The following is a 23,395-nucleotide window of genomic DNA, read 5'->3' as shown; positions in this document are numbered from 1 at the left end:
TAACACATTTACATCTGAGCACGTGTCTCCTTATGCTCTCACATTAAATCATGTGTGCATGCTTATTTTCACTTTTAATCTAAGCCTTTGATATCCAAGCAGCAGCTAGATTTGCCTGTGTTTGTGCGAAAACCAGACCTTTTTAAAAAAAATGTTTAATCTCTTAATTTCATTATGGCTATATCATACCTATAACTTAGTATTGTTACAGGACTGTGACAGTACTGTTATTGTTACTACAATTATCATCATCATCAGTATCTTTATCCTTAATGTGAATATATCATTTCAGCTTGCTATCCCTATTCTTGTCAGCAGAAAGCTACATTTTCTGAGTGGGCAGAGTCACGTACTGGTAGAAGAGTGAGTTGGAGTCTGTTATGACTTTAGCATCATCAACAAAATGATCAAGTACTGTAAATTCACATTATAATTACGATGTCAGTCAGGAACAATATAACTTGATTTTCAGGTTGACAGAGAATGTGCCCTGGGAATTTGTAGGGAATATATTTGCCTCATTTGGAAACTGAATAAATCCTAAAATAAATATTTCAAGAATATATATGTAGTTCAAGCATGTATTTTCCAATTAGCAAAAGTTTTAAGGCCAGAACATTTTTTGCTTCTGTTTTGTTTAGTTACCATAAATGAACTCAGGATTCTGCACCATCTTTTGCCAATATAGTCTGCATCCTACACACCTACAAGCAATACTTGATTTTCTTTGTTTTTGTCTGAGATGTGAATTATTCATTCAAGTAAGCAAATTATAGATAACTTGAGTCTTGAGAAATGCATGATGGAGGAAAACCTTTCTGTTCGAAAGTGTAGTGAATTGGCTGTTGGACTTGAGAGACACTCTGGAGAACTGTGTACTGTGGGCATGAGAGATGGGTTTGGGTACCCAACTCCTTCTGGCTATGTAATTTCTTTAAGGCATCTCACAGTGACATCCAAAATCCTCTATGTTTGAATGACGGTGAAGTCATATTTTGTCTCTTTTGGGAAAGACTTCCAAAGTGATGTAGAACATCTGCTTCTCAATGCCAATTGGAGGGAGTTATTCCTCTTCAAAACACACTTTTGTACCTCTAGTTACTTGCAGCTTCAGGACTTTGTCTTCAAGGTCCTCCTGGCTCCTCTTTAAGGAAAGCCCCTCTCAGTCCTGCCCAGGCCTTTAGGGTTTCTCCAGGCTGACTTCAAGGAGGCACTGAAACCGAAGGGCACAGTAATGTGGAGAGCCGTGCTGTCCCTCATACCACAGTGGGTACATGAGCACATCTACGGTTGTATGAAGCAATACCTCTTCCAACAGCAGCTGGTTTTATTTCTGTTTGTACTCGTGCCTGGTACCAGTCAGCTGCTTTGTGAATAAGCAGCACCCACGGCATCTGAGCGCCCTGGCTGCCTAGCAGCGTGCTTCTTTGGATTTGCTTTCTTACCTTCCTGCCTCTCTCCTCCCCTTCCCCCCGGTTTCTACTACACTTTCCCTTGTAGACGGCAATATAGGACCAGGCTGCTTCTCATTTCCATCACTTTTCCCTGCTGTGAGTGAATCTGTTGCAATTAAATTTTAATTGAGATGCACACTGCTTAAATAGACACAAGACAGCTACAGCTATTGCTAATTAATTTTCTTCCAAAATGACAACATTTAATAATTATATTCCATGTCACTTACATTATTTATACAAGTTTAACTCTGGGAATTTTTTTAAAGGCATGTCAGCTGTGAAAGTGCTTTATGGTGTTAATCTCCTGTAAGGCAATTGTGATTAACTTGAAAAGTGAAAGGATGTTTATGGTGCATTTAGTAAATTAGCATGTAGCTCTGCAAGTTTCAAGAGAGATTGAAACACTGAAACATTCGTATGAATGCGTAGTAGTATTTCTGGTTACAGCATTTGAATCCAGAGAAGCCCTAATGATAATAATTTGTGCTCTAGTGTCATCTTTCATCTGAGGATCTCAAAATACTTCCAGCCGACGAACGAACGAGCTCGTGCTTTGTGACAGAGATTTCCCCACAGTTTCTCACTTCACCTTGCATAGCACAAAGAGATCATCCGCTGCCCCAGCATGGAAAATTCCTTGCCCTCTGCTCCCTTGCTTTAATAGCAGGCAATGAAAATGACCTTTTTGTATTTTAGTATGAAGAATCCATCACTGGTTGCTGTCAGACAGGGTGTTGGATGAGTGGGACCATTTGTCTGTTGCCGCGTGACAGTCCTTAGGCAGCGCTGTGACAATTGGGGAGTCTGCCTGTATGAGAGAACATGTAACTGTCACATCATGGCATGACTTGGTGTTGGTGGGGCAGCAGAATTGTCAACCTCTGAGCTTCAAATGTTCACCAGGCAGGTAGAAGCTTCTTGGGACAGCTGCAAGGCAAATTCTTCCAACCTCTCCCACAGGGGTACGTAGCGGAGAAGCTCCCTCTGCAGAACAAAGGAGCTGGATATCGAAGGTGAGATGTGTCAGCCTCGGGGGTTTACTGGCAGATCAGGGAGCTTCGGGAAGGTTTGGAGAATCAAAAAGCTTTTTTTTTTCTCCACGGCGAGGGTCCTTTTTAAGGTGAAACTTAAAGCTGGAAGCTACGGTGGAGGGATTTTATGGGTCAGAGAAATAAATGTGGGAGGGAGGAACAGGTTAAAACTGTGATCCCTCTGAGGACCAAAGACCAATAAAAGTCAAAACTAGATGAGAAAAGTGACTGCAAGTTACCTGGCTGTGTGTATTTCCTCTGCTAGCATAGGGTAGCTATTTTAAAAGCTCTGCGCCTTTCTGATTGTTGTTACCACGTACCACTGCAAAGTTAAGCTGCTGTGGGAACAGAGATCTGGAACAGTGTGTGTTTGCATTTATTAAGGATGCTGGGGATTAGTATCGATACAGCAGAGCTGTATGGGATGGAGACCCAGATCTCAGATCGTGCTGAGAAGTGTTGCAAGGATGGCAAGAAAAGTACCTGGTGTGCTGCGATGGGCAGGGGAGGTGGGGGTGTTGTGGGCTGCACTGCCGAGCAATGGGAGTGTCTTGGACAAAGGAAATTTGACCAAATATGTTAAATGGGTGTATAGTGCAACTCCCTTATTGGATATATGGGATTATCATAATGCTATTCATGTCACGTAAATCTAGGTGTCTTCTTGAAGCTAGTCATTTTAGTTCATTGTATAGTGAATATATAGAAAAAAAGTACCTCCAGATCCATTTTACTCAATGTTAAGATGGATGTGAATGAAAGGCTGACTGGTTATCTGTATGTCCTTCCTCGTGTCCTATCATGAAAGTGAAATTGAATAAAAAAAACCTCCTTGTTACTTCACTTTATTTTTCCCTCAACTTTGCTGCTAGCAAAACAGACCCATCAATATTGGTTCTGTTTTAGCATCTAGTTGTTTCTTGTGCACCGTTGTGGGGTGCCAGGGTTAGGGACTTCAAAATAAAAAACAGAACTCACAAAGATGCAGGTTCTTAAGTAATGGAAAGTTTTCAGGGCCTTTCTTTTATTGCTTGTCTCAGTGGGTTGTAGCTTATTCTATTCCTTAGCTGTGCAGGTAGCACAGTTAATTATATATGGATGGTTGTGCTTATCAGTAATACAGTCACGATTCTTGGCAAAGATGCAGAGTGTCAGGGGCACGGAGGGGTGGGACACTGGTGTGTGCAGTCCCCCATCTCCAATGTCCTGGGAACCAAGGGCTGCTACATTGCACCTGACCAGACAGGAATCATTTACTTCTGTAAGAAATAGACCTCTTCCGCCGTGTGTTTTCCCTGGAGTTATTTAGACATGATGTTGTTTGCTTTGAGGTCTCGTACAAGCTGCAATTTGCATATGGTGCTGGAGTTACCGACGGTTCGTTCCTTTGATTGCTGATTCTCACGGTCCTGAAATACGCCTTTAGCTGTCGAGGCAGTTTTGTAGCTGTAGGGGCTGCAACCAGGAAGGCCACAGGTCTGGCAGAAGCTGGTAGTGTTTTCTCCGAGACACACGGTATGAGTGGTCCTGCCCAGGTCCCAGCCAAAAGACAGGGCAGGGGCCACATGGCTTTGGGTCTGTTTCGTGTCACTGCACTGAGCAGTGCTAAAGGGAAGGCTTAAACATTAATGGATGTCCACAGCTACCAGTTCTCTGCTTTAAAAACTCCAGTGGCATGCAGTGATGAAAAGCCAACCCTATGCATGCTGCAGGTCCCTTTCTCTGAAGGCATTTGTCTGGACGTATTCACACAAAGACTGATCTTCAGTTATAGGAGTGCTAAAGGAAGGTATCGAACTTTTTCTCAGTATGCTGCTAATGATTTGGGGATGGCCAACTGTATTTGTTCTCAAAAGATACATTTTCTCAGCTACTCTAATGAACATTTCATAAATTAGTAATAAATCTGAGTTTGCAGTGGAAATACTGGCTCCAAAATAGAAAGTGTGTTGAGCTGTCTCACTTCAACTCATGAAATGCTGGGAAAAGGCCAAGGGGAAAAAGTGGTACCAAGCATTGGGTAGCTGTGGACATGGTTTAAAGACAAGAAGTCGTTTGGGCCTCTATAGCTGGTGACATCTCCCCCCTCCTGTTCTGTAAAAAAATTTGGCTCAGATGAGTGACTAGAAACAGGAGATTACCTGTGTTTCATTTCTTCAGTAGATAAAAACCTAACTTGCTTTTCAGTCAAGTGCTAGGTTATGAGAGCAAATAGGATGAACACTTGTTTCAGTATTCTTAGTGTTTAGTTTTGAATGTTGAGGTGCCCTGACACTGTGTAATGCAGAGAGCATGATGATATTAGAAATATATATCCTTTTAGGGAAGGACTGAGTTATGAGAAATTAGTTAGGAAAATTAATTGTTCCCTCACTTGGAGAAAAATACAGTGCAACGAGAGTTAATTGAAGCACTCTAGTATTTCTCCTAAGATCAGAACAACGTGTCCTAACAGGTACACTCACTGGTTCATGATTTTCCGGGGGGATCGGATTCTCATCTTGGACGCCTGTCATAGAGCAGAAGATGGTCAAAGTCAATAGTTTCTTTGGTGAAAACAAGTATGAATGAGATTAGGAGCAGACGGATATCTCTGGTCCATCTGAGCAGAGTGACTCAAATGACACATATTTAGGCCCTGATTGAAGAAAGTGCATATGCATTTGCTGAAGTCTCCCGGAAGCCAATGAGATTGAAAGCGTAGTGTGGTAGGCTTTGAAGGGCTTTGAAAGAGGAGACAATAGTCGAAGCAAAACAAAAGAGCAAGCCATCAAAGGATGTAAAGCAAAATGACAGGAACAAAGTGACAAGCTAGAAAAATGCTCTTTGCTCCCACATTCTGAATGGCTGTGAAATCAGCTTTGTACTCATTAGAGCCAATGTAAAGGAACTTGCTGTAAATGAAAATGAATGGCTTAGAGGCTGGTGTTTTGAGTTCAGACATGTAGGTGAGTGGCAGGAAGCACAAGGAAATGCCAAACTCCTGGAGCCATTGTGCAGGAGGAAGAAACAGGAGTCAGAGGTGGCCTAGAGGCAAAAAAATTACAGTGAGGTTGGAGGAAACTGAGGACTGTCTCGGGTTGCAGACTTGAGTAACCAACAAGACGCTCTCCACTTCTGTAGAATTTGGCACCCTTTGCCACCTTCTGTCCGTGGCCAGGTTTCTGTGAGAAGCTATCAGAGAGGCAGGCTGACGTTTCCATGTGGGTGGAGGGAATCAGGTCTGAACTAGGTCGGTCTGTGAGTGAAATGTGGGAAAGATCTAGCGGAGAGAAATCCCAGAGGTGACTGGGTACAGAAGATTGCATACAGCTTAGCTGTGGAGGGAAGAGGAAGATGGAATGAGAGTTACAGGCACAAGTGGGATTTCATTTTAAGAGAGGCAGACTGGGTTTCTGAGGAAAAAGAGCGGGAGGAAGAGAGACAGGGCAAGGATAGTGGCTATGACGGTTGAGAAGATGGTTGTGGGGGAGTGAGGTATTTAGAGTGGAAGAGCATATGAAACATTAGGAGCAGGGAGGGTTTTGTAGATGGGAGGTTAAAGACTTATCTTGTTTTGGCTATTTTCTCTAGGAAAAATTCAACAAGGTTGTATGCAGAAAAAAAGATTCAGAGATGGAAGATAATTATCATATGCGTTAATATACAACAGAAATAATGTACAATAACTACAAGGGAAATAAGTAATAACTATTACTAGTAGTACTAAACAGCCTAGATATCAAACTTTGGTTAAGGTTTGTTTCATACTATATTTCTTTCTGTTATTATATATGTAAAAGGGCTCTGTCCTGAAAAATTTGTATTAATCCTTTACATTTTGTCTTAAATTAGATAGTATCAGGCAACAAGAGCAAAGGAGGAGGAAGTACCTATAGGGTCTTCTCAGGCTAGCCTTAATGATTTCAGTCTTTTATTTAAGGAAACAGCAAAAGGCATCTTTTTTGTGTTGCCTAGTGGCCACAGCAGTCATTGTGCCTCAGAGTCTGGCATAGCATTGAATAGCTATGGGGTCATCCAACAAGAGTGAATGCAGTCTCCACTGCTCAGCCTCTAGCGTGATTACCACAAAACACACTTATTTTGCTTGACTTGCTTTACCTGCCCAGTTGCATGCACACAACGTGGTTCCTTAACCATTCCTCTGAGCTATAGCAACCTGCCAGCATTTGCTAAAAGTTTACTGCTAGCCTGGGATTTGTTCTGGTGACTTTTGCAGACATGAGATGTGCTGGCATGTTAGCCCTGCTTGTTTTGTATGTGATACTACAGAGCAGCGGAGGATGAGGCTTCCCCACACTTCTGTTCTTCTGTAGGCTGTGGAGACACCACTGCTGGGGGTGAGGAGGTAGACTTCTCCCTTACCTCTTATAACAAGAGAATTAAATCAATTATAATGTTATTTCTTTCTTTTTTTTTTTGATGCTAGCAGTTACACACCAGACCAAGAAACGAAGTCAGTTGTTGTAGGCCACCAAGCAAAAATTGCAGGATATTCTGTTGGTGAACAGTTTTATATCTGTCTCAGTCATCAAAATACTTGTAGTGCAGTAGACATAACTGCATAGTAAAGGAATGTGTGCTCGGCAACATTGCCATTGGCAGGACATAAACACCTTAGACTTTATCAGCATTCTGGGAGATGTTTATTACTTGAGTCTTACTAAGTCCTTATCGCAGAAGAAAAAAATACAGAAATTGGAAGGTAGGTATTTTGCTTATCAGCAGAGACAGGCATGGTAAGATTCAATCATTATAAATGCAGATGTTTTGATCTGTGAAGGTATGACAAATCAACCATTTATAACAGAGATTCATAGGTGCGTAAGATCAAAGAGGATCAGGGTGCTCATTTAGTCTGACTTTTTCTATAATACCATCAGAAGACTTTCCTGTACTTAAGCCCATGCGCGTCCAGTGATGGGTCTTAGACTACAGCAGGTCTTCTGGGAAAACTATATGAACAAAGCTTCAGCTCAGCAGTGCTAGAGTCCATCACCAACCTGAATGCAATGCTCTTCTCTGTTGAAGCCAGGAGCCTTGTTTCTATCTGAATTTCTCTAGCTTTACCTCTAGCTTTAGTCCATGTAATTGGTATTAGGTGGCTGTAATTGGTTTAGCAGTAGGTTCTTGTAATGTCCCCTATCTCTGTATCAAAGAGCATCTATTATCAATTTATGTTGACTAAACATATATGTTAATATCACTGATCAAGTCATCCTGCAAGCACCGGTCTTTTAAGCTCACTTTTGTTGTTGTGCATGGATAGCACTGAAGCCTTTGTGATTTTCCTCTTTCTGCTTGAAGTATGGATCCCAGAGCTGCGGGTCGTGTTCCATTAACAGTTGATTCAGGGTTAGACAGAGAGACATTATAACCTCACAAATTTTGCTTGGACAAATACATATTGCTTTAGCTGCTTTGATACCAACAACTGCTGTGGAACTTGTCAGCCAGTGTTTGTCCACCATAAACTTCAAACTATCTTCAGTCAGTGTTTCTCAAAGCACAGTCTTCATTTTAATCACTTTCCACATGTGTGGCCTTGTATGTGGTTGCTTTAAAATAGATGATCTTTGTATCTAGGCCATCTGGTGATAGAGAAGCAGGTCAGTGGTACAGAGCAATCATCTTTATTTACTGTGTCTGTAGTCATTTGTCATTGACAAACTTCATCACTCTGTATTTGTTTCCAGGCATTGATAGACAAAATGATTCTACCTCTCCATTCACATGAATTTTTCCACCAGATTCAGTAATACTGGTCAGGACTAATTGTTGTATTAAACGAGCTATTCCACTTCTTGTTTATTACTTGGATTCACAACATTAGAGTCTGCACAATTAAAGAATCTCTTCTCTTTGAGTCCCTTGGTACCTTGATTAATTTTAATCTTGACATCTTGATTTCTGGCTAAATGAGTGCTCATTTTCACCCTTGTCTTTTGTCATTAGCTTAATACCCTCCTGAATACTTTAGCCTGTCTCCTGAAAGACTTATTCCCTTCCACTGAAATAACAGCCAACCACGTTGTACGCTCACTTTTCTGTGTAGAAGACGGACCTGCTCTGCTGAAAATTGAGACACTGCCTCTTGTACTTAAATGATAATTTCTGGAATCACATATGGCACTATAACTTGTGTCGCAGCTCGTAGAAATAAGCGCTGTTCCATTCAGCGTATTCATTTTGTTTTCCCTTGTATGAAATTCCTTGCAAGGACTCTCGGTGGTTTTAAGATCTTTCTTCACCAATACGCTTGGTCTGCTTGCAGACTAGGCTGTGTTGCAGTTCACGGGTATGTCCCTTATAGGTCTGTTCTCTCCTACTAGACTGATTGTCAGTATTTCAACAGTTTGGGGGTTTGTAAATGCCCGCAATTGACTCCCAGTTACTTGTGAGCGAGGCCAGTCTGGATGACCTCCAGAGGTCCCTTCCAACCCCAAATACTCCATGATCCTGTCAGAAACTCTTATCCCAGTCCCATCTGGAGGAGTTTTCTCCATTCTCTGGTTTATGAACTGCCAACCATTTTATGTGGTCTGCATCCTGCCTTCAGCTGGCAACTGTAGTCTTATAAAGACAATATGTGTTTCTACCCAGCGTGGAATAGCAGCTTGTGTGGTGTATGTGTTCGGTAGAGGAAAATGAGCCAATTGAAGTGTTGCTTTTTTGTTTTTAATTACATCCTTGTTTCCTTCCCAGGCTTCTCTCTTCTACATACTTACACGTGTGCCTCTGGAGGGAAGATTCAATAGGCTGGTGAAGTGAACTGGAATGTTTAAAAATAAACTGAAATTTTGTAATGAAACATGTTCTGAAAGAATCCAGTTGCTATAGGGATTTTTGCAAGGATGCAAACCTTTATCTTTCATTTCTCAAAATAGAGGTTTTACATTCCTTGAGCCAAATGAAGCTGTTCTTATCCAAGTTTTGGAGACTGTTCAATGTCATCTAGATGGACTAGTTACTACAAGACAATATTACTCATCCCACCCGTACATAAAGCAAACCCATTAAGCTTCACTGCATGTGGTTTGTATTCAGGGTTTCATTCATGAGAGTTGAAAGTGCCCAAACTACTGCAGCACGGAAGTGAATCCCTGAGAAGATCTTCAGTCCCACAAGCCAACAAAACATTTCACTTCCACCGTTGCAAAAACTATTTCCAGTCTCTCTGATTTCAAGGCAGCTCCTTTTCTTTTGGCCAAACCTCCTGCATCCACCTTTGCCCGCTCTTCGGAACCTGCACGAACATCTCTGTTTGGAAGCAGAGTTTCTGTTCCACTTGTAATATCCACAATTTATTTTCTTTATATCTTTTACTCATAAACCTGCTGAAAAGTCCATAGGTTAATTATTACTGATACAGAATTAGAGTCTAATTTTGGTGTAAATAGTTTCAGTGCTCTTCCTCCAACCTGGCTTTAATATAATCCTTGTTCAGCTGCTACCCACCCTGGTAAAGCTGCCAGGCACCATAGATGGTTTATCTGACATGTTAGTTGTTAACAGTTTCTGCTCTTGTTAGAGCATGAAGACTTGATCAAGTTCTTTCTGTTTGTTTTGCTTTTTTTCCTCTTTTTTTTTTTATTCTCATGGTTAAAGTATTTTTTTGAGGGGGAAAAAATCCCCACCCCCACCCCCAAAAAAGAAAATTCCATTACAGGAAATCGAAAATTTCTTTGGATTTTCATAAAAAACACATACTTAGACAACTCTTTTGCCAAAATTCTCTCTCCATAACAACAACAACAACAAAGCAAACAAAAGAAAAAGCAAGTGAAGATTCATGAACCAGTTCTAATGGTGACGCATCACTTTTGAGCAATTTTTGTTTACCTGGTGGCATCCTCCCATATTTTTGCAGCAAGTTAACACAAAGTCTGAATGCAGGAGTGTCTTGATTATCTTCTTTGACGGTTTTCGCACGTTGGAATTCGCATAATAAAACATTTCTCATGATAAGACACGTAGGATTGGCTTTGAAAAAGTACAAGCATGACTTTGTTTTCCTGATCCACCACAAAAGGCTCTTCCCTCCAGCCCCCACTCCTCCATCTTCTCAGCTCTTCCAAAGTGAGAAACAAAGATAACTTCTGAGAGAGAGAGGAAAGTCATGTACCCCAGCCTGCATGTCTCAGCATGGACCAGTGCCGAATCTGTGTCTGGCTTTGAGCTTTTATGTCTGCTTGTATGTTTTGATGATGTATTGTAATTGTTTTTAACCCAGCACCTGAAAGATAATTTCTGTTCAAGGCTCCAAGGTTGGCAACTTGAAAACCTACTTGAAGTGGGGAAATGATTCAAGTTTATCTGACACTTTATAAATTGGTCTTATTTGTAAGGAAGCGGCAACATTAAAGTGACATTAGTGTTCATGAAAAACACCAAATCAGCAGGCTAAACCCAAAGAAGGTTTGAGTTCCTTTCTTCAGTGCCATCTCCTATCCAGTAACCACAGCCCATAAAGTAAATGGGCTTTAGAAAGGGAAAGAACATTTATGTTTTAATTCTGTGGCCTGCCTGTTCGCATCTGGCACCCTGGAGCGTCCCTGGATAACCTGGCCTCTGGCTGTCATTCCTGAAAAGCACAAGGCTCCTGTAGGTCCTGTGCCACATCTGCCAGCCCCACACAGGATTAGGACGCTGGGTGCTGTTGTGCAGACACCTGCTTTGCACCCTTGCTGCCCAGGGACCACTTGGTGTTTGGTACCTTCTGGAAAGCCTCCAAAGAGCATCCAGCTGGCGAATGCTAGCTCTGGAGGAGGTAGCCAGACTCCTAAAAACCTTGCAGGTGGTGATAGTTTCTGACCACCCCCGGTAACTCCACTGGCCTTGTCTGATAGAAGTGGAAGGCCGTTGTGGTCGGTGCAAGGAGGGCAGCAGTTGGGACTCTTTCTCAGGTGCATCTCAGAGTGTTTCCCATCATATGCCTGGCACCACAGGAGGCAGTGAGTATACCCTTGCATCTAGTTACTCCAACTCCTAAGGATGATAGAGCACACTGGAAGGCTGCATTCATCAGAGCTGTTTGCAGGGTATATTTCTTTCGTAAGATACTCTTGTATTTCTTCGTTTTGCTTCCTTGCAAGTTATCTGAGTATTTTCTGCCTCTCTCCCCTCTGTGTTATGCCTCCCTTCCATGCTAGACACCATGCCATGACCTCCCCTGCCCCAGCAGGGCTATGTGTATTCATCTCCTATGGTACCAGCTCTGTTCGTAGTCTTTCTTCTTTTCCATGCCACTCTTTTCTGTCTTTCTGCACGTGATTTGCCTGCTTCGTGCCTGTCACTCATATTCTCAGTATTCACTCATTATTCTTCAGTAAAGTCTTATCTGATCTAGTCTCTAAGGTCATCATTCTTTCCCTTTATTCACGCTGCTTCTCTGTCTCCCATGCTCTTCTCCATCTTCAGGAACCCCCTACTCTTTCCACATCCAACCAGTCGTCCGTGCAAACATCCCTTTCTCTCTCAAGCTTCCTTCCCATTGTGCATTTTTCCATACTTTGCCTCCTTTTTTTTTTTTTTTCCACCCCTCTGGGCAGAGTTGTGCCCGCTGGTGCCTGGAATATCCCCGGCTGTTCTGGAATTGATTGGAGGTGATATTCTGAGGTTATTGTGTTACAGGGAAATGCTGCCAAGCACCAGGCAGTCCCGGCTGCACTTTGACCCCTCACAGCAAGGCAAGAGAGGCTTCTTCCCCATGCTTTTGGTTTGTTGTTGCCATATGGAAAAGGCAGATGGTGTTGATCAGGAAGTTAATCTAGAAGCGTATCCGTTTCATGCCGTATGCGTAAGATTTGTTCATTAAACTTAGAACTCTAATTTAAAGCCAATTAACAGAGTGATTTGAAGAGACTTGTTGTTTTTGAAGTTCAAAAGAGATGCTAAGTCTCTGATTTCAGTCTTTGTACATTCCAGAGCCTGTATAACTATTGCAGTGTTGCCAACTCTCCTGATGTTTGTTTTTTGTTGTTTTTTTTTGTCTCTTTTATTTTATTTTTCCACTTTTTGGAGTGATAGTATTTTTGCCATGGGCTGGAACCATTTGGTGAAGCCTTATGAACCCCCAGGTTTCTGCCCAGTTTTAGCTTTATGTTTGGAGGAGGGTGGGCAGAACTTGTTTGTCCCTCTATCCCCTCTGCTGAAAGCCAGCACAGCTCCCTCCTTTCTCCCTTCAGCATCCCAGTATTGTTCCCTCTAAAAGTAGGAGCTGGGGAAGGAGGTAGAAAGAGAGAAGAAGCCCTGAGCTGCTCTGTGCCCTCGTAACACCACTGCCGTCAGCGTGGGGTCATCTTTGCTTCCTGTCCTCCCTCCCCACAGCATCTCCCAGGAGGAGGTTGGGACTCCCCACAAAGCTTTCTCAAGCTTGGAAGGGGCATCAGGGTCCTCCAGGCAGGCAGCTATTGCTCTACGTGTGCACACCCCAGCGTACAGCACTAATTTCCATGTGTTACCAACCCCCTGAGATTGGCCCAAGGAGGCCATTCCTAATAAATGTCAAGATTGGAAACCTGGTGTCAGGAGGACCCCAAAAGTGGTTAGTTCTGCAGTAATATTTATGCTGTTTTTACCTGAGACTGATATTCTGTAAACACTTGTAGATCCTTCAGCAACAGACGGTGTGTTTGGATAGTCCCGATGTTTAGTAGCGGCATGTGGACAGAGAAAACTTTCTTTAGTAATGTGAAGCTGTTGCTGATATAAAAGAAAACAGAGGGGTCAAGTTTTGCTCTGGTGTAGAGCCTATGACTTCACTGGGTTAACTGCTGCTACTTCTGTGTAACTGAGAACATAATTTGCCTCAAACCCTGGGAGACTGAAAAGGATCACAGCAGCCTCTGTATTAAGCCAGTGTTCAAAACAGTTGGCTCACGTTGAATTTCATAAGCAGATCGTGTATCCAGGAGATTTTAGCTGTATGACACTGTCTACTGCAAAAGAAGAGATGGCGGGAGCATCTCTTTGCTTGTACCAACTAAAATGGCACGGCACGCCAGGGAAAGCTGCCAGAAGCTGCGTTGCATCAGCGTGGGGGGCAGTGGGGCAGAACCTGTGGGTGCGTGAGGACAAACCTGGGCAGGACCCCATGAGGGCTGTCCCAGCTCCCATCGCCCACACTAGGAGCCGGCCGTGCCGTGGTGGACGTGGTGCTGCTGTCAGCAGCAGGCACACCCCGACCCTGTCCTCCGGTGGGTGCCAGTGAGGGTCACCCCAATGCTGGTACTGAATATTTAGGGAGGGATGGCCAAGAGTGGTGATTCGTGTTTGACAGATCAGCCTGCTGGAGGAAATGTCTGCTTTCTGTTCTGTCTAGGGGAGGAGAAGGGGGTTTCCTGATGAAAGAGAAATCCTGAAGAAGAAAATGTCTTTTCAAGAAAAGGGTGTGCAGGGGGTATGTCTGATGAGTATCTGTTCATTCCCGAGGTTGCTGGCAGTCCTTTTCAGGCTGATGCCCTCCAAAAGACACCGGCATTTTGGGACAGCTCTTTTGACCATTCCTCAAGCACTTAGCAGGAGGGATTGTTTTATTAGGAAAGTTTATGGCTTCTTGTTTTCCCTCAAAGGCAAATGTGACTTTGTTGTTTTTGATTCTATTGGGATTTCTCCCTTTTAATATACAACGCAGCTGTTAAAATAGCTGGGGTTGTCTAGGGCAAATCATATAGCACTTTCCTTGTTCAGATCTCAGATGGCTGCCTTTTTAGTGTCGCTGCAGAATTATATTACAGGGCATATGAATAGTGCTGGTATTAGTGTCAAAATCAATTACCCAACCCTCCTCCTGCAGAGAAAGCTACAAACCTTAGGAACAATCTGAGTAATCCATTTTGGGTTTCTAATTCTGAGTAATGATGGAGGGCAGGGACTTGTGCTTGAATAAGTGCACAGGGTCTTTCTCTGTATAGTCACTCCTAAATGCATGCTCTTTACAGGAAAAAGCAAGCTCCCTGTGAAACCCTTTTTCATGCCAAATGGCTCGCTGCTAAGATTAATCTGTCATTGAATTTATAAATTCTGTGTGGCACAGAGCAGCAAAAAAAGTTTAGCATTGAACAGAAAGCAAACTATGCATTGCTTAAAAAATGAATGTAGTGCTCCTGGATGGTGTGGATTGACTGCCTCCATCAATATATCTTCTCGTACTGGTAATAAAAATACTTCCATAACCTTGTGCCTCCGAGGATCTCAAAGCACTTTGCCATATTTGCAAAGTGCTATTTCCTATTTTATGGCCGTGGAAACCAGCTGTGAGAGAGGTTAAGCTTTTTGCCCAGAGACACAGAGGGGATGGTAGCAGAGCCGGGACAGGGACCTAAATCTCCAGAGCTCCATCGCCGTGTCCTGGTCACACACGGCTGATGCAGGGGGTTGGTGGTCGCTCTGTCTCAGCCGTCACCCGTGGAGCCTCGGGAGGTGGGAGGTGGCAGCGGTGTTGGAGCTCCCTCGCTCCTGGTCTGTGGGTGGAGGTGCTGAGCAGGGCAGGATCCGGCTGGGAGGATGCTTGTGTCCTCCTGGACGTGGGTGGCTGTTGGAGGAGAGCCGCGTTTGGTCACTGCTGCCTTGGGAAAAGCTCCCGTAGTTGGAGCCTCCAGCCAGCTCTTCCCCAAGCACCTTTACACAGCAAAAATAATTACAGACTTATCATCCTAAATCCTCTAAGATTAGAGTTGTTGCATTCTTTTTTTATTTTTTTCCCTAATCCAGTATTTGAGAAGGATTTACCTGTTTAATACAAACATTTATTTGAATCACTTGAATTTTTATTTTATTTTTTTTAATTCCTAACTCATTTGAAAGGAAAGCATACAGCTACAAAGGCGAGATTTTCTAATATGGGCCTGATCTCTTGTCAGATTTTGGTTGGGTAAATGACACATCTGAAAAACTGGGTCCCTACTGAGGTGTCTATGGCAGGGATTTAGAGATCTCACGTCAGGCACCACTCTGGAAAAGAAAACGTGGCTCTAATCTGCATGCTTCGCAGGCGAGCGATTTCTGTTTCCAGCATGTCCCCTCCCTGGCTGTGGGGTTTTGCAGCCCGTGGCCCCCCGAGGACACCTCCCGCGAGGGTCAGGGCAGCCCCGGGGGTGCGAGGGCGAGCGTCTGGTTTCAAACACGGGTGCCAAGCCTTGAAAGGAGGGACTAAGGAGAAACAGGTGGGGGGCTCATCACGTAGCCTCCGAGGTTTATTTGCTTAGCGAACAGAAGCCCAGGCTGTCAGACCGAGGTCAAATACTCCTCCAGTTTGAGTGTGCTTTTTTCATACGTGGTCTGTAACCCAACCTGATTTCTGGATTAAACGCCCTGGCCCCAAGAACCTGTCCTGTGTTTGCCACCGAGCCCTGCACACGCTGGGACAGGACCTCAGGGGCCACCTCGGCGTTTGCTGGAGCATTGCTGAAGCCTGTAATTGAGGGTCTCGTCCTTTCCAATGCGAGCCGGGCTGTTTAAAGCCACAAACTGGGACCACAGATGCTTCCCCCAGCGGTGCCATTACCAGGAGCTGTGCCTGAAGGCTCCTGGGGCAAGGAGTTTGGTGGCCACCATCCTGCCGGAGCCTGGGCAGCCGCAGTGATGCTGGAGGGTTGTGTCCAGCCCGCGCAGGTCCCTCCAGGGTGCCAGCAAGGACGGCAGTGTATTTATGGGAGATGGAAGTGTTTTAAGGGACCGGTGCTGATGCCCCACTTGGTCCTGTAAGGCCGAGCAGCCGCTGCAGCTCATCACACAGTGGGGAAGAGGGGCTGGGCTTTCTGCTTGTCCATCCTGAAGTTACAGGACGAGAACTGCCCGAAAAACACTACAACAGACAGGGGGGAAGGAAAAAAAAAAAAAAAGAAAGCAACCACAAAATGAAGTGCTTGCACCGGGGTCATAGACAGCTAACTGCAAAAGTTACAGATCAGGAGTTCCTAGAATTTTTACATGTTTTGAAGTTTTTAGGAGTGTTAACTTTTTAACCTGGGATGCTCAGGAGTCGGTCAGTCCTCCAGGATGGAGGGAGGGAGGTTTGAGTTGATACAATGGCAGGAAAGCTGTCGGCACACAGAAAGAGCTCTGTGGTTTCCCAGGCATCTTTTGGCTGATCCAGTTAACTCGTGTAAGGAAAATAGCCAGAATGCTCCCGAGTATCTCAGGAGCTGAAAAATTTGCATCTGAAAAATTGTAGATCCACATTAAAAATAGAAGGGGAAGGAGGAATTAGCCGTGGGTTTTCCCAGGACCAGCCTGAGGCTGGGAGTGCCAGGTAACTGTGGGTCCTGTGAAAACAGGAGTCACCTGGAGACATTTGAAATAAAACAAGTTAAAATAGGGGAAATGGAAGTGTTTGCTGTCAGAAATGAAGCCAGACTGCTTGTTTAATAGAAACCCCATTTTCATGTGAAATTTGCAGTGTGCATATATTATATTTTCTTTAGGGAGACGAGGTAAATTTGTGACAAAGAACAAATGATGAAGCCAGCAACAGATTGGGAGCTGTGTTTTCTCATAGCCATAAGCTTTTTAAAAAAAATTTGTGCTTTGATATCTTCTGTTTTGTGGAGCTTTCACCAGCACTTGCTTTGCTATTTGTAACAGGGGTAAAGCTGCAGTGGATTTTCCCATATGACTGGTCTGGAGAGAAGAATTTCCTTGGGAGGAGGGGAATCGGTTGATGTTCATCCTCACTGCTCCTCACCTCCTACAGACCCGCTGTGGCTTACCCGTACTCACCGCTGAAAAGGGCTGGGCAGGGCACAGGGTCAGCACTAGCGTACAGAACAAGCACAAACTGGGAAAATAAACAAACAAAAACAACTAAAATGTGCTTTTATCTGTTACCAGTACTGGAAAGTTTTTGGCTGACTTTTTTTTTTTTTTTTTTTTTATGGTGGGCTAGGTCATGTACAGGATGGAGAAATCAGTTTTATACATACTGAATTTCTGCATCTTACCTGTCTCTCAGTCCTGCAAAGCCCTTTGGACCCATCTGCTTTGTTACACAGCCCAAGTCTAAGAGAGGCTAAAAAGTGTTTTGGTCCTGATCCTTTTAGGCCTTCAGCTTCTTGAAGCCACCTTTGTAGGGCTGTGTCCTTTCTGCCTCGTAATTGCTGTACTGGCTGCGTCTCTGCAGTCAGAAACGCAGCACATCTTTGCTGCTCACAGTTTACTTTTGAGCTCTGCCGAAGCACTGGCTGCTTGCTTGTGGAGCTGATTTTGCCTGTTATTGTGAGTGACCAGAATCTGGTTTTGTTTTATGTCTTGTAGGGTTTCTGAGCTGGAAGATGCACGCCTAAGATGGAAACTTCTGCTTCAACTGCTGCTGGGAAAAAAGAAGGAAAAGGTGTGGTTCTGGAGGGGAATGGCTTTACAGAGACGGGGAAGAAACCCACTCCTGTAGCAGCTGCAGGAGCAGCAGTGGCACAAGGAGGTACTTTATGTTTTCCACACTTTGAAAGCAGCAGGGGTGTTTTTCATTAGACTGTAAGAATTTAATAAGCGCAGTGGCATCTGTCCTCCTGTGAACACTGAGTTTATTGGGGTTCTCGGCCGTCGGAGGTCACAGGAGTGGGAAGCTGTGTCACCGCGTGGTGTCTGAACGTCACCGCACCGTGACAAGTCACTGCCAGTCCTCATGAACTGGCCCAGGGCTGGGGAGAGGCCGGGAGGTGAGATGTGCCCATCAGAGAGCTGAGGCGGCACATCGCCACGGGCCTCCAGTGGACCAACACTGCACGGTGCCAGCCGCTCCTCCATGGAGGGGTTAAAACATGGCTGGCCCTGTTTTCATGGTCGGGGACAGTGTCATGCGCCAGCTGTGATCCTGCTAATGAGCTAAACAGGCTGCGTCGTCTTCGGCTGTCACTGCTAGGATTTTGTGGTTGGGGAGGAATTTGGGATAGTCCATCCAAGGTGGTTCACAGAGATAAAGACCATTCCGTCTGTGCTGTTACATCAGAAATAGTTGAGATCTTGACTCCTGTTTCTATCAGTGTTTTCGGTGAGGTTGTGGTCCTGCTGGTCCATCAGGATGCTTTCATGGATGGGAGCAGGATCAGTTTTGGTGGGTGTAACATTGGTGTGGGGGGGGACATGCAGGCACATTGTTCCCTCCTCCTCCCTCCTCCCACCTGCCCATGTGGAACAGGCAACTTACCACCCCAAAAAGTGCATCCCTCACTGATACACGTGCATGGGGCTGGTGGTTCTCCAGGGTGGTGCCAGGGCCCTTTGTGGTGGCTCCAGCTGTGGGTGAGGCTGTGCCCACCAGGGAGGCACCACGCAGCTCTCACTGGGGACCTGGGACAGGGCGTCCCTTCTGGGCAGGGTGTGAGGAGACAAACTTAGAAGGGGCTGCACAGCTCAGATGTGACAAGGGACATCCCAGCTGTGTAAACTTTGCAGAAAGCTTTTTTGTTGTTTAAAATATAACATATTGCTAGCCAGATTCTACCCCAAAATGAACCCTTCTCCACCCCTTCCTTCACCGCTCGGTGGTTTCTCACCACACTGGAGAGCCGGACGGTTCCTCTGCAGGCTCCTCTGTCTCTTACACAGCTCGTCTGGAGAGTTTGTGTTTTTTTGTTGGCAGAGCTGGGAAGATAGATCCTGGCCCAAATTGCTTAAATCTGCTTTATCTATCCCTTCTTTCAACACCTTGGTTACCCAGTTCTCATTTTCATTTTGGCCTGGGAAGATTCCAATGTACAGAATAAGGAAGCAGCTGCTAGAATATATTCTAGCAGATTAGTTCATGACTTTGGTAAACTTTCATAGCCAAAGGGAAAGTTTTTCTTAAAAAGACCTAGAAAATATCTTGCACAGAATTGGTTGGAAAGTCACAATTTCATACTATTGAGTGGGTTTTGAGCTACCTTCCTCATGAGCACTATGCAGAGTGACAGAAAGTAGAGCTTGCTGGGCTGTAGAAATAGGGGAAAGGCAGAAATGTCGACGCACTGAAGTTTGCCACCCCCTGCAGACTTTGATCCCTGTTAAAGAAGTGACGCTGTAGAAACCAGAGGCAGCCCACTCTCAGCATCATCTAAGTGACTGGCAGGTTCAAAGGTTTGATAGGTGCCAATGAAGTCCAAGCATGTGCTAAAATTCAAAGCCCACATACATGCTGTTGCTAATAAACACCTTCTCCCCACCTGGCACGTACCCTGGGAGTGCCTCCACCAAGGAAGCAGCCTCCGTGTTTCCAGAGATGTAACGGAAATCAGGGTCCCCCCAAGCTGGGGTGTCCGTGGGCCCTTTTGGTACCCCCAGGGTCTGGGCTGGCTTTTATGCGTCCAGCTTTATATGTCGCGTTAGCAGTGCGCTCTCGCCTTTGGAAAGAATGATTTACGGGCTCAATATTTCCACTTTTATTAAGAGGAAGTGGAGAAGTGAGCAGAGGATTGTTTGAAGATGTCAGGAGAAGCATGATGAAAGCATTGTGTAATGAGATGTAAAGAGCGAAATCTGTATCATGCTGGGAAGAGAAGTGCTAATAAATGACCTGAAATGGCCAGCAGTGAAGGAGCTGGTGATGGGCTACAGGCGCCGGGGCTCTGCAGGTAATGCAAGCGGTGTTGTGGTTCAGGGCTCTTCTCTGAACTCTGGCCAGAAGCAATACTTGCTCCTGTGAGGGCGCAGTGCTGCGCGTGTGCTTGTAAGTAGAGAAATTAATACAAAATCTTCTTCTAACATCAGTTAACTGCAAGGTGTGATGTAGCAGATAATAAAAAGGCTGGGTAGTGTGGCAAGGTTGTAGTTACATAGTATTCATACTAATATAACATTTGCTTCACTAAACTAGTGTAATTACTCATAACAGGCCAGGAATATACATATTTATGCTCATATTCTTACAGAAGAAAGCAAACGAGGCATAGAGATTAATTACGTTGCTCAGCTCAAGAAGGGAACAGCAGCAGACAGGCTTTAAAGGGAGGGCCGCCAAGCTCCCCACCCTGCTTTGGGGCCATACGCACATGTCTTTATTCTCATCCAACGCGAACTCTTGATTTTATTTATTGTAGAGGTTTTACTCTTTGTACTAGCATGTGAGAAAGTGGCAGCAAAGCTCAGCTCATGCTGCAGATCACCAAGCTGCTCTCCGGAGCCAAGCAGACGTAATTTGCAACACATTTCTCCTTTATTCTACTGAGTCACACAGATGGAGTGCCAACATAGCGTGTTTCTCTGATCACAGGGTTTTCTTTTTCCCTTGTAGAAATGAATAGATTCATAAGGGTTTCTTTACAATTAAGGTAATTGAAGCACTAAACTTGAGTATTACTTAAATAATTGAAGAATAGCTTTTTTATTATATTATTATTTAAACTATATTATTGTAATGTAATAATATGTCCAGTCACAATTGCTAGTTCTCTTGCTTTGGATTTTTGTCCCAAATGTTTGCAGCCTTGAACAAATTAAGTTATAGCTCTAGGAAAAGAGATCAGCATTGTTGATGCTGTCAGTGGGAAAGAGTCCTTTTGTGTTAACAATGTGTCTTGTATTTTTAGTGTCCTAAAACTGCTGTTTTAGAGATCTTCTCTGACTTTTTTTTTTATAGTAACTCATTGATCAGATGTTCTGAAACTAGCCTTACAGAAAGGACATCAAGGAAGTCTCTCCTAATTTTCCATAAATCATGCTGGCCAAGGAGTCAAAGAAAGCTCCTCTTTTCTTTTTCAATAGATGCATGTGTATATGTGTGACAGAGATGGAAGCTGGTGTAATGATAGCATTTAGGAGCTATAGATAGTCAAATCTATAAAAGACCCTCCCACTTCTGGTGCCTCCAGTTCTGGAAGGGCAACTTCATGTTTAGAAAACCCATTTCCTGGGTGCAAAAGTGTGAATTGCTTCAAAGAGGAAAAAGGTTTTGGAGCAGAGCAGCATGTGAGTGAGACCAGGTTGGGTCCTACAGGTTAGTACTGCAGTAGCCTCTGCATGAGCATGCACGAGGAAGCCCAGGCGTGTGGCTGCAGAAGAAATTTAAATGAGCCACTCTTTCAAAGGCAGAGATACTTAGGAAGATGGGTTTCTCATCTTGTAATAAAAATTAAATAAAAATTCTCCTAAATGCTAACTGCCTGACTTTAACAAGACCCAGAATGCACCTTTTCCTCTCCACCCCACCCTCAGCATGACACAAACACCAAGTTCCCAAATTGATGGTGTTTATGTTTGAAACATTTTTCTGATGTCTGGCTCTGTCAAGACTAATTTTAGCATTTCTAAAGCTGGCTAGAAATACAGCCTCATTACTTTGATGTCAGAGCATAGTTTACTATTAGTATATTCTGGGGTTTATCATTTTAGTCATGTTTAACACGGCTGCAGCAGGCATGCACTATTAAATCTGGCTTATTTTACATTCCTGTCCGAGATTATTTATTTGGAACAATTTCCTCTCTATCAAAAGACACAGCTAATGCTGAGTTTTAATGTGTTATTTACACACAAAATAACCTATTTACAACTCAGTATCTGCCGCAGGGAGAATGAATGGGGCAGTGCTCCCTTCATCCTGTTGTATCTGAGTTTAACAATCTGGATTGCTAATAGAACCATTTATCACAGGGTGGTAATTTATTTTATGTTAGCTGCACAGGTCTCCCTGCCTCTGATCTATGGAAATACTTTGTATATAATGAAGTTCAACAAGTCATTTGGTGTAAACATGGGGAAACCAAGCTTCAGAACCAGTAAGACTCTGGCTATGCTTTCTTCCAGGAGGTAACGACTCTCCCCTGATATTAAGGATTCGCTTGATGAAATACAGCTCTTTGCCCCGCGTGTGCTGTAAGGGCAGAGCATTGGGCTTTTCTGCAGTGGATCAGAGATTGGGATGGAGTTTGGTCACTTGATTTATGGGCTGGCGGGAATGCTCAGTGCTGCAGAAGTAGCACACTCAGCCCTTTCATAGGCAGAGAAGAAGGGCAGGGAGCACCTCCCATCGCTCTCCAGAGGTCTTCTGTAAGCAAGCCCCAAGTGGTGTTGGCAGGGCGTCCTTGTGCAGTTCAGCTTGTCTCAGCGCTGTATTATGGGAAGACCATGTAAATGAGGAGGAGGAAATGCCAGCATCCCAGCAGACCTCACTGCACTGAAAAATATATAGTTCATGTGGCCTGAGACTCAGACAAATTAGGAGAACAGCCCCTATGAAGTCATCTCCTCCATCCACCCTGGAGGGGCAGGGATCTTCTCAAGAGTACGTTTTTCCTTTGGTCGTTCACATTTTCCAGAAAAAGGGATATAACCAGTGCAAGCACATTCTTAGCTCCCCTGCCCTGTATTGCTTTGCTGTATACAACTTAAAAATGTCTGGGTTGGCTGCAGGAGGGAAGGGAGCAAGTGGTCAAAACAGAATGATGGGAAAGTCCTGTAATTTAGATTGCAAAATTCTCCTGCCAGCCACTGTCTCTATTAAGCATCTTCTGCATGTAGCTCAGTGGCCCCCCACCTTGGGTAGGGCTTAAGCGCAACACTGGTGTAAGAGTGCTAGCAATCAAAAATTGTATTTCTTCCCTGAACGCTTCTGTCAGTCTTAAATGTGATTCCATCGGGTCTTAAAGTGGGCTTCTTTGTCACCATAGGCCCCCCAGCTGACCAGATTGTCTACGGGTCTCTCCTGTGTACCCACTGGTTTCCCTCTGGGAAGCCAGAGATGCTCGCACTCATGCAAGGCTGATTCTGTCCCTCAGTCACAGGATATCAAGGGCTGTGGCTAGCTGGAAGCTTTGTATTATGTTGGTCGCTTGAAACCTGCTCTTTGGGGTAGTTCAGATGAATCCACGCAGAGGTGGATGAAGTGGAAACCCATGATGCACCTTTTTTATGTTCAAATAACAATATGTGTTGTACAGGCATCGTGGAGAGCACTGTGGGAGGAGGTGGTTGATTATTTCAGCTACATGTGAC

At 44.3% G+C, this 23,395-nt stretch overlaps 1 protein-coding gene across 2 annotated transcripts in view; it reads left to right on the top strand.

Moving 5' to 3' along the window:
- The first annotated feature begins 17,773 nt into the window (after nucleotides 1–17,773).
- The window catches only part of GLI2 (GLI family zinc finger 2), a 136,346-nt gene continuing 130,724 nt past the window's right edge, over nucleotides 17,774–23,395 (top strand). For both annotated transcript variants that reach the window (XM_035569798.2, XM_035569789.2), the window contains exon 1: nucleotides 17,774–17,906. In XM_035569798.2, coding sequence (XP_035425691.1) covers nucleotides 17,774–17,906 — 133 coding nt within the window. The remainder of the gene's footprint in view (nucleotides 17,907–23,395) is intronic.

This window comes from Cygnus atratus, chromosome 6, assembly GCF_013377495.2.
Source record: "Cygnus atratus isolate AKBS03 ecotype Queensland, Australia chromosome 6, CAtr_DNAZoo_HiC_assembly, whole genome shotgun sequence".
NCBI lineage: Eukaryota > Metazoa > Chordata > Aves > Anseriformes > Anatidae > Cygnus > Cygnus atratus.
The sequence above is the reverse complement of the archived record's forward strand: the minus strand, read 5'-3'. Positions and strand labels throughout refer to the sequence as shown.